The sequence below is a fragment of the Myotis myotis genome, unplaced genomic scaffold (genome assembly GCF_014108235.1).
Source record: "Myotis myotis isolate mMyoMyo1 unplaced genomic scaffold, mMyoMyo1.p scaffold_m19_p_1, whole genome shotgun sequence".
NCBI lineage: Eukaryota > Metazoa > Chordata > Mammalia > Chiroptera > Vespertilionidae > Myotis > Myotis myotis.
In genome coordinates this window covers 123,065,448-123,077,205 of record NW_023416313.1, presented here as the reverse complement: position 1 = coordinate 123,077,205, position 11,758 = coordinate 123,065,448, and the positions used below count along the sequence as shown (strand labels likewise).

At 41.0% G+C, this 11,758-nt stretch overlaps 1 protein-coding gene across 1 annotated transcript; it reads left to right on the top strand.

Moving 5' to 3' along the window:
• Positions 1-4,778: 4,778 nt before the first annotated feature.
• Positions 4,779-5,543, top strand: LOC118661360 (TCF3 fusion partner-like). Its single transcript, XM_036319392.1, has one exon. The coding sequence runs from the start codon at positions 4,779-4,781 to the stop codon at positions 5,541-5,543; it is 765 nt and encodes a 254-aa protein (XP_036175285.1).
• The last annotated feature ends 6,215 nt before the right edge of the window (positions 5,544-11,758 follow it).

The following is an 11,758-nucleotide window of genomic DNA, read 5'->3' as shown; positions in this document are numbered from 1 at the left end:
GACATAAATCCTACTTCTATTTACTTAAAATATCTGGATACTTCTACCAGATGAGAACTTCAAAGTATTATCTCCATGGTAGGAGTACCTTGAGTTAAGTTATATGGTACCCCTAAAAAGTTTGAATGTCAATGGTCACAAAAGGATTACTTTTCTTTTTAATATATCTTTATTGATTTCAGAGAGGAAGGGAGAGGAAGAGAGAGAGAGAGAAACATCAGTGATGAGGGAGAATCATTGATTGGCTGCGTCCTGCATACCCCTTACTGAAGATTGATCCCACAGCCCAGTCATGTGCCCTTGAATAGAAACCCCGACCCTTCAGTCCACAGGCTGATGCTCTATCTATCCACTGAGTAAAACTGGCCAGGGCTAGGATTACATTTTAAATGCTCAAGGAAAGTTTACTCATTTAAGAAAATCATAAGTTGTCTTAAATAAGGCAAAGAAAGGAATTCAGGGGAAAAAAGAAAAAAAAAGAAGGATTTTGTTAATTCTGATAGTCTACAATAATAATTTCTTAATCTTATATTTACTTAAAAGAGGGTACATATGTTATCTTGTAATAAAATTCCATTTTTTAAATTTCTTTATTGATTATTACATATGTGTCCTTATCCCCACATTACCCCTCATCCCCCCACCCAACTCACCCCCCTGTTGTCTGTGTCCATTGGTTAGGCCTATATGCTTGCATATAAGTCCTTTGGTTGATCTCTCCCTCTTACCCCCACCCTCCCTACCTTCCCTCTGAGGTTTGACGGTCTGACGGATGCTTTTCTGTCTCTGGATCCGTTTTTGTTTATCAGTTTATGTTGTTCATTATATTCCATAAATGAGTGAGGTCATGTGATATTTGTCTTTCTGTGACTGGCTTATTTCGCTTAGCATAGTTACTTAAAAGAGGCCACATATGTTATCTTGTAATAAATTCCATTTTTTAAACAAACAGTATAATATACCCAACCTTATTTTTTAAAATGTGTAACATAAACATTGTCTTTTCACAAGTGGCAACGTAATGCATCCAAACAGTGTTTACCACAGACACCTCATAAAGAGCAAAAATGGTTTATTTCACATGAAAGACAACATGTAGTGCATGGTGTTGTAAAGAAAATTTCCACTATTTTGCCCATTTAAAGAAAATATCTTTTGTTTGTTTCACTGGACAGTACTTTTATCCTATATAGTTAAAAAATATATAAAAGCATCAGAATACATTTACATTCCTGTCTTAAGAAAAGAGGTATGTTTAAAATATTGTATTTTTCTTTCTTAACTGAATGTGGAAACATTGAAAATGTAATTTAAATGACCTTTCTTTGCAGTAATCTAATGCATTTTCTGACATAATGCTAATTTATACAACTACCGGTTAAAAAACACACACACAAATAAAACATTTGCTGATTTTAGTTGATATATATATGTAATATGCAGACATGAAGGCTCATGTAAAAGGTTTAATGTGAAAAATATTGGAATGCTTTCTTTTCATTTATTCTGATGTGCTATGAAGGTCAAAAAGAGATCAATCCACACAGGCCAGTAAAGTTAGGAGTAATTTAATTAGGATTGTCTAGATCTGAAATATCATCTAATTCACTTATTGCTAGTGGGGAAATATGTGTATCTATATTTGTCAAAAGTGATTACGTACTTTTAAAACCTGCAGACTTATATGACAAACCCCATGAAGAAAATAGCCCTATAAAAAGAAAAATTAAGCTGGAAATATTTAATGTGATGCTATTTTTAAAAAATAAGAGGCATCTTTCCCTTACTATATGAAAACTATGCATATAACAACCACAAAGAATTAGATAAGAAGTGTTCACCCACAGTCCATTCTCACCTAAAGGAAGCTGACTTGTCTCACTCACTAGGATGACATGGCATGGTTTTGGTGTCTCTCCCAGAAGGTTATATTTCAATGTCATGTTACTTGTTCATGTCAAAGAAACCCCATGTTGGAGAGAGGCCACCATTATCCATCATCATCAATCACCCTGCCCAGGGCAGTTCCAGAGACAGGACTTTCAGATGAAACGTGATATTCAGGCTGCAAGGTGGAACACAGAACTTGGGGCTTAAGAGAAACTTTCTGGGTTGCTGAGCTCTTATTTGTTGTTTCCATGAACCAAACATGAGTGGAAGCTCCAAAGGACTGTCATTTTCCTGGTGTCCTGCCCGGGAAGTGCTGTTCAAATATGGTGAACAGAATGTATCTACTTTGTTAGTTTGTCCAAGATTCCTGAATGCTAGTGCTATAAACTGGTGGGATGATTGTTTTATAGACACTCTTACAATTTTCCCTCAGTCTTTCTTTGTAGACACCGAATCCACAGAGAAGATGATAAGAGAAATTATAATTAACAATAAATAAGACTCTGCAGCAAGGAACATTTTTTATTCCCAAAGGCGTCTAGATGCATTTAGTGACTGATTGCATAAGCAATTCTTGTCACCTGTGATCCTGCGGTGAGACCTCTCATTATAAAGAAGGTTTCACAAAGTTATTCAATCTTTTACAGGAAAAGAAAGTTGATGCAAAATTTTAATCCTGCTTGTAAGAGTCTTCCAAGTGCAGATATATGTTGCCTAGAGTCCAGCTTCAAAGAGGTTTGAGGTTTTTATTAAACTTTCCCCATCTCATTGAGCATTTTCCCAAGTCCTGCAAACCTCTAAGTAAATAAAATTTTAGCCTTGCCTTATTCAATGTGGGCAGCAAGGGAAGAGGGGGTGGGAAGGTGGTTATGCATTTACTGGGTCACAGCCTTCTGAATGAAACTCACTGTGGAGACTTTGGCCCCTGACAGGATGCTACAACGGTCTTTCTTCAGACTGCATTTCCTCTGCTGTCTTGACATCTAAACAACTAAAGTTGGTAAAAGTTTAGAACTTTGTTTTATGAACCAAGAAGACAGTATTTAAATGGTAACAAAGAAGGGAAGCTGTTAAGCCATTTCCACGATTGACTTCCAATGGAGGAACCAGAGCGGAACAGAACTTGGGGTTTCATGTTGAGTTCCAGATTGCCATATGGACTCAGATGAAAGTTAAAGTCACTGAGTTGGCTACTTTTCAAATCAGATACTTGAAAATGTGGTAGGAACACAGGGGTGGGTTTAAAAATACAGTTTAATTAAAGATCACAACATGTTTCTCACAGCTTTCCTGTGTTTAGGATTGGCAAGCCCAAGATGGGTCCACACTAATGACCATGGACAGAAAGAAAAATACTTGTGTCTCATGTTTTTATAGCAGTGTTTACAGACTTTTCTTACAGCGCTTAAAATTTTACAGTAAAGTATCTTGAGATGTGGCACTAAACAAACTCAGTTTTGCATCCCAGGTCTGTTCCTTACTGGGTAACATTGGTCAAATTGTAACCTTGGTGTTTCTTGAGTGTTCTGGTTTCTATCAAGGCATAATAAACCTCCCCCCTTCCCAAATTTAGGCATAAGACAACACCATTTTACTATGCTATGGATTCTATAGATTGTATGGAAATGAATTGTCTCTGCTCCACAATATCTGTGCCTCAGCTAGAAAGATAGAACTACAGGTTGTTGGAATCACTTGGAAGTTTTACTGCTCACATATCTGGCACCTAAGTTGGAATGAATCAAAAGCTGGCTCAGCTATCACTGTCACCTGGAGCACCTAGACAAGCCCTGGGCTTCCTCACAGTGCAGCAGCCTCAGGTGTACAACTTCTCACATGGCAGTTCTGCTCTAGAAGAACAAATGTCCCAGTGACCAAGACAGAAGATGCATAGCCTTTTTAAGACACCTTCGAAGTCACAAGGGTAATTGATGGTGTACTATATTCATCAAAGCAGTCCCAAGGCTACCCAGATTCAAAGGAAGGAGGGATAGATCCTCTTCTCAAAAACAGTATCAAAGGATGTGTGTCCAGGTTTCAAAACCACCTATATGACAACCTTACAGAAATGGTGTGAGGATTAAATGAGAAAATCCTATCTAATAATAGACAAACATGGTAATTAACCATAACTTCGCTACCCTTCCCATTGGCTAATCAGGGTGATACGCAAATTAACTGCCAACTAAGATGGCGGCTAATTTGCATACATAGACAATGATGGGAGGTGAAAGGGGAAGGATGGAAGAAGCTGCCTGCTGGTGTCAGAACCCAGGTGGCAGCCAAGAGCCGGAGAACTGGGCTGCCTTTGCCGGCCCTGGGCCAGTAATAGGAGAAGCCAGGTGGGGCAGGGAAGAGGTGGACATCCCCTCTTCCCTGCCCCGCCGGGCTTCTCAAATCACTGATCACCAGTGATTGGAGAACACCCAGAGTGGGGGCCAGCGGCCAGGCTGCATCCCTGCCTGGGGACGTGATCTGGTCCCGAGGTGACGCAGCCAGACCCCAGAAGGAGACCCAGGGGCCAGGGCTGTGTCGCTGTCGGGGCACGTGATCCGGTCCTGGGGGCAAGGCAGCCAGGCCCCAGAAGGAGACCCAGGGGCCTCCCAAATGGAGAGTCTCCATGGTCAGACTGAGCGGTGTCGGGACAGGAATAAAGATGGAGGTGACTCAGATGCCTGGCCAGCGGCATTAGGCCAGCAAGCAGGGCCTTTCAGCAGGAATTTGGGGTGGGGGTGGAGTGAGGAAAGCGAGCGGGAAATAGAGAACTACAACTCCCAGGAGGCTTAGTGGCCATGGCCTGTGTGCCTGGCTGTGAAATCAGATGGGGCGAGTAGTTTTGCACTTTAAGAGGCTTGCAAGGTTGGAAGTTCTGCGGGAGCCAGAGAGAAATGGAGCTGGAGCAGAGAGAGGGGTCCATGGCAGCCGTGGGCTTTGAGGAGTTCTCAGCACCTCCTTGCTCAGAGCTGGCGCTGCCTCCGCTGTTCAGTGGTCACATCCTGGAGAGCAAGCTTGAGACAGAAGTGGAGTTTGTGTCTGGGGGTCTGGGCAGCTCCAGCCTCCAGGAGCGAGATGAAGAGGAGGAGGCAGCCCAAGGCCAGTGGCCACGGTGCCAAGGGGAACTTAATCACAGGAAGTACCAGGTGCTGGGTTGGCGCTGCAGGGAGATTGAGCAGGTGAACGAGCGGGTCCTGAACAGGCTCCATCAGATACAGAGGATAACACGGAGACTCCAGCAGGAGCGGAGGCTCCTCATGAGGGTGCTGGACTCCTACGGCGACAACTACTGGGCCAGCCAGTTCACCATCTTACTGGAGGATGAGGGCAGCCAGAGCACAGATGCCCCCACCCCAGGCAACGCTGAGAACGAGCCTCCGGAGAAAGAGGGGCTGTCCCCGCCCAGGAGGACACCAGTGCCTGCAGAAGCCAGCAGCCCGGCCCCTGGTGAGGGGCCCAGCGGTTGGAAGAGGCAGCGAGTGCCACAGGAAGGGTGCCAGGCCGGAGTCCCGCTGACCCCAGAGCTGGCCCCCATGCAGATAAAGGTGGAGGAAGACTTTGGCTTCAAAGTGGTCGAGGCTTTGGACTCAAGTGGGATTTCTCGGGGGCCAGACAAGCTGTTTCCCTACCCCACCCTAGCCAGCTCCCCCTTTGACTGACCCCCCCAATAAATGGACCCCATGCTCTCCTCAGCAAAAAAAAGCAAAAAAAAAAAAAAAAAGCTTATAAATGCATGCTTATAGGATCAAATAGTATAAATATAGATGTAACAAGACAATAAAAAGAGAACCTGGCTATGATGATCACCTGAACGCTGCCTCTGTGTCATTCCTTCTTCGCCAACTCCGTCCACACCTTTGGGAACCTCTGGACCTGCTGGGGCTGGACCCCAACATTCCTCTTCTTATAAGGACTTCAGTGAGATGGGCTAAGAGTCACATTGGAACTGCCTCAATTTAATGTAATCCCCTCTTTAAAGATCTTATCTCCATATACAGGTACATTCTGAGGTTCTGGGGATTAGGATTTTAACATACATTTTGTTGATTACCCAAATCAGCCCTTAACAACCAGCATGTTTCAGAAAGTAGATTCCTACAGGGTTATTTACCAAACATTCAGAAGTATTTTTAAAAGAGTTAAGCCCCTCTCCCACCACGAGGGCCCCTCCTGGGGAAGAGCGAAGGCCTGGGTTCCGGGTGCCGGAGGAAAACTGGTGCCAGCAGCCAGGGGAAGGGGCCCCCAAGGGGCCCCAGATTGCGAGAGGGCACAGGCCGGGCTGAGGGACCCACCCAAGGGCACAAATTTTTGTGCACTGGACCTCTAGTATATATATATATATATATATATATAAAACACTATCATACAATCAGAAAATTAACAGTTGCTTAATAATTAGAGTACTGTTTAGAATAGTACGGTAATTATTAAGGTACACATCTGACCTTTTCAGCTGTGAGCTCTCACAAGACACGGTCAGGTGGAATTTATACAGGTTCAGCTTGCACTCATGCTGAGCCCTGGGCTGCGTGCACTTAGCTATGCATTCGCTGGTATGTTGTTTGTTACAGGACTGAGATTATGATTTAATTAGTGGGCTGTTTTGGAATCTTGTAGGAGGCAATGATAACTAAGATAGTTTATTAACGAATTTTGTTTACTAAATGCCGGGTGCCTGAATTCGTACACCAGTGGGGTCCCTCAGTCTGGCTTGCAGGATTGGGAAACTGGCTCTCTGACATCCCCCAAAGGGTTCTGGATTGTGAGAGGGTGCAGACCAGGCCAAGGGACCCCACTGGTGCACAATCAGAGCTGGGGAGGAACATGGGAGGTTGGCCAGCTGTGGAGGGACCACGGGAAGGCTCCAGGATGTGCCCGGCTCGTCTCGCTCAGTCACAATCCATTGGACCCCACCAGCAAGCTAACCTACCAGTTGGAGCATCTTCCCCAGGTGGTCAGTGCATGTCATAGGAAGCAGTTGAGTGGCCTTAGCATATCATTAGCATATTATGCTTTGATTGGTTGAATGGATGACTGGATGACCTGGCACTTAGCATACTAGACTTTAATTATATAGGATTCCCCAAAGCACTTTAAAAAAGGTGCTTTGGAACTACTGACAAATTATATGTTGGATATTGATATTGATAAATGTATAAAAGAAGATTTAATTTCATGAATATGTAACTATATAAGTCTTTTTGAAAGTGCAAGGATCCTTATTGTCACTTATTAATAACATTTACTTAGTCTTAAGAGCACAACTTTTCCTTTACTAGTAGTTTTTCTTTATTGATTAAATTTTTTTTTTAATCCACACTGCCTGAGATTTCTCAAATCAATGAAAGTAGAGGTTAGACAGGAGAATTTTGCTGGCCCAAATGAGTTTGCACAGCTGTGAGCAATAAAATACAGCAGCAATGGCAACCCTCTCCAGTGTCCCAATAATATAACTGAAATGAGGTTATTAGAATTATTAATTCACATTAGTGGTTATTAAAATTACTACCTGCAGATTTGCTGCCTGAACATCCTTTTTGTATATGTCAGAAGGCCTTGCTTTAAAAAGAATCTAGATACATAAATAGGTGCAATTTATTATGTGAGGCATTAGAGGAGCACCAACAAATAACAAATCTAGCAGCAAGATTGGGATAGCCGCCTTGTGAAAAGGAAAGCAGATCTAACACTTTGTTCTTCTGATGATGGCAAAAAAACCAACCAGCCTCTGATTGTGGGAACAATAACTGGATGTTCCTGAATTCCCTGGAAGGTACAACTTAAAATTCAACCCAGTGTGCGCTGTTTCATGAAATTCTGAGAGGCATATAAAATATTCTACTTTGGTGAAGCATAAACAAAGTCAAAAGAAATCAGCTAAAAATGTCAGCCATTTGTAAGAGTGTTATGGGGTTCTTGGAGAGCCCATGGAGACTTGGCTAGCTCCCTTCCATCCCCCATTAACAACTCAGAAAGCAGATGCCTGCTGTTTTAAGAAAAGAAGAAACACCATTACAGGGAGGCCATGGTAGAAATTCATTAGGGGATGCAGCTATACAGCTGAGAAAGAACACTTTATTCAGGGAAATAAGCACACACACACACACACACACACACACACACACACACACACACACGAAACAAAGATATAAGAGCATCTACCTGGGGACAGCAGTGCATGCAATCCCTTGAGCAGGAAGGAACTGGTCAGTCACACATAAGGTCAAAGATATGTGAGGAGCTCAGTTTTCAAATTCGGTTCACATGAGTAAAAAGAGAATCCTGCCTTTTTGAGCCAAGCCACTGAGTTCTTCACCCTCTCAAGGCTATCTGCTGCTGGCCCAGGCATACATGTCACCAACCAGGACTGCTTCTCCACACTGTCTGTCCAAGGAAGGAGTGTTATGATTTCTGCACAAAGCACCAGAACAAACTATAAGCATTCTATCTAACTATGTTCTGACTCTGGAGAAAGCAGGTGAAGGAGTCAGGAGGCAAAGGTGGACTAATAGTCATGCTTAACTTCACCTGGCATATTCTCCAACCACATCTTTAAATACACCATCCACAGAAAACTTGGGTGTTACTTCCCAAGTATCCAAGAAGCTGAGTCATATATAGTTCAGAAATCAGAAATGCTGGAATTACTGGGACATTCCATGGTTTTCAGGATGATTTGATAATATGTTTGAAAGTGAGTCTGGCCTAAAAAACCAGGATGTATGTTTGTTCAAAGAGGTCACACACAGAGCTAGCCCATCCTGCATGGGATTTTGTCACAGAGACTGGCCTCAAGGAACCATTGACTCCGAACAAAAGATAAGAGCTTGTATGAGATTTTCTAGTAATAGAGACCAGATCTACTTCTCTGTAGAGTATGTACCTGAAGCATGCAACTCTTCACAATTACTCTATGTAATAAGTATCTGTTGAGTATTATAAAAATAGATGGTAATTATTCTTAGTATTGTGAAATCACATCGCCTTGAAGTTCTAACCTATTGGCAAAAATGCCACACCTCTTATGGAATTACATGAAAATTTTTTTAAAGGATTAACTTTTTTCATATTTGAGCATTGGATGGCTTAATCCTCCATTTGACTTGATTTTTAAAGTTATGTGGCTTCCTTAGTGACAATAATAAATGCATTTTTTTTCTGATTACAAAGTAACTCAAATTTCAGATCTTTAATAAGTGGCACTGAGAAAATTGAACTGGTACATGCAAAAAATAAAACTAGAACATCAACTTACACCATATACAAGAATAAACTCAAAATGGATTAAAGACTTAAATGTAAATTAAGACAAAACAAACAAACAAACAGGTTACAAATGAAATAAATGGAAGCAAGCAAATTACTGGATACAGAGTTCAAAGCAACAATTATACTAGTAAGGTTGCTCAAGGATCTTCATGAGAGCTTCAAGGGACTTAGTGAGACTTACAAGAACCTTAGTGAGAATTTCAAGGACCAGTCAGAAATTAAGCATACACTAACTGAAATAAAGAGTAATTTATAGGGATTCAACAGTAGAATAGAGGGTTCCAAGAATCAAATTAAAGTTAAAAAATATGAGGAAACAGAAAACACCTAATCAGAAGAGCAAAAAGAAAAGAGAATCCAAAAAATATGAAGATAGTGTAAGGAGTCTCTGAGACAACTTCAAGCGTACCAACATTCACATTATGGGGGTGCCAGAGGAGAAGAGGAGAGCAAGAAAGTGAAAATCTATTTGAAGAAATAATGACAGAAAACTCCCTCTGCCTGGTGAAAGAAATAGACTTACAGGTCCACAAAGTGTAGAGAGTCCCAAATAAGAGGAGCCCAAAGAAGCCCACACCAAGACACATCATAATTAAAATGCCAAGGATTAAAGACAAAGAGAGAATCTTAAAAGCAGCAAGAGCAGTTAGTTACCTACAAGGGAGCGCCCATACAACTCTCAGCTGATTTGTTAAGAGAAACTTTGCAGGCCAGAAGGGAGTGGCAAGAAATATTCCAAGTGATGAATAGCAAGGACCTACAACCAAGATTGCTCTATCCAGCAAAGCTATCATTTAGAATTGAAGGTCAGATAAAGAGCTTCACAGACAAGGAAAAACTAAAGGAGTTCATCACTGTCAAACCAGGATTACACAAAATGATGAAGGGTATTCTTTAAGAAGAGGAAGAAGAAGAAGAAGGAAAAAAAGATAAAAATATGAACAAGAAAATGGCAATACATACATGACTGATGAATCTCAGAGGGAAAGTGGATAAGGGGGTGGAGGCTTGGTGGTGATCGCCAGAGGGAGTAGGGAGGAGGCTTGATGGAGGTTGGCAAAGGGGAGGAAATGAGAACATCTGTAATAATGTCAACAATAAAAATAAAGTTAAAAAATTAAATTAAATTAAATTAAATCAGTTATACATTTCAATGAACAGTATTACCAAAAACATTAAAAAGGCTCAGAGAAGACTTGCCATTTATAACAAAAATAAATAAAATGAATAAGATTAAAATAAACAAAAAGCAGTTAATGTGTCAATAAGAATAGATTTCAAAAAGCATTATACTGAGTGCAAAAAGCAAATAGTAAAAATATATTTCTGTATGCATTATGCAAATTACATGTAACATTTTAATAGAAATTTAAAGCACAAAATGACAAAGTAATTCAAATTTAACATAATACAAAAGCTTAAAAATAGAAAGTGAATAATACTAAAAAAATCACCACCTACAGGTAACTACCTTCTAGCCTTTTTCCTTTTATGAGTGTGCTTCTATTGTATGTGTCTATTTGTGTGTGTATGTGTGTGTGTGTGTGTGTGTGTGTGTGCGTGTGTGTGTTTTGGTGTTCTTGACAACTTGCTTCTGTCTCTTTTTAAAAAAGCTAAAAACATTTTAAAAATGTTTTTATTGATTTTAGAGAGAGAAGGGAGAGGGAGAGAAAAATAGGAAATCCATGAGAGAGAAAAATCAACACTGATTGGCTGCCTCCTGCATGCCCCTGCTGGGGATCGAGCTCCAAACCCAGGCATGTGCCCTGACTGGGAATGGAACGATGACCTCTTGGTGCATGGGTCAATGCTCAATCACTGAGCCATACCAGCTGAGCAATACTTGCTTCTCTGTCTCTTGATCAGTATTCATAACATTTACTTAGATTCCAGACCCAAGCCATGAGTCCCATATGGTTCTTTTCTTCAATCTGAAAAATTTTGGATGCAGCCTCAGCAACAACTTTCTGCATCAATTCTAGGTTATTGATCACTTTATTCATCAATACTCTGCTCATCTTAGCCTCTAACTCTTAGAAACTTCTCTTCTTGTGCAACCTTCACATGCTGATTCTTCCTTTAACTGCTGAGAAGAATGGGGTGGAGATTAACTTTGTTTGAGAGGTGGCCCTGGCCATCTGGGTCATTTGTCTAAAACATTTGCCTCTGATTCCCTAGACATTTCCTCCCAATTTCTTCCCGAACACTTGTCCTTTTCTTCTGTCCCTTACCACCAGTCTCCTTCCATTTCTTTACATCCTGTCCTCTGCCACACTGTTTTTGCCATTTCCTTTGTGCTTTCAAAATCAGCATGTTGTTTGTTTTGTCAAAATCTTAACTGCTTCCTATTCTGTCTTCCTCTAAGTTATTTACTGGTATAAAGTTTCATTCACTTTGACACACAAAAATTCTTACTTAGCCAAAACCTTTCTCTATATATTTCCATCCTCACTGTACCATAATCATCAGATTCATTCTTTCAATCTACAAAAAGCAGATTCTACAAGTTTTGTGACTCAAACAAATGCACTGAAAGGTATACAGATGTAGATGCGCAGAAAACAAGAAAATCAAAAACAACAACAACAACACACTACCAAAACCA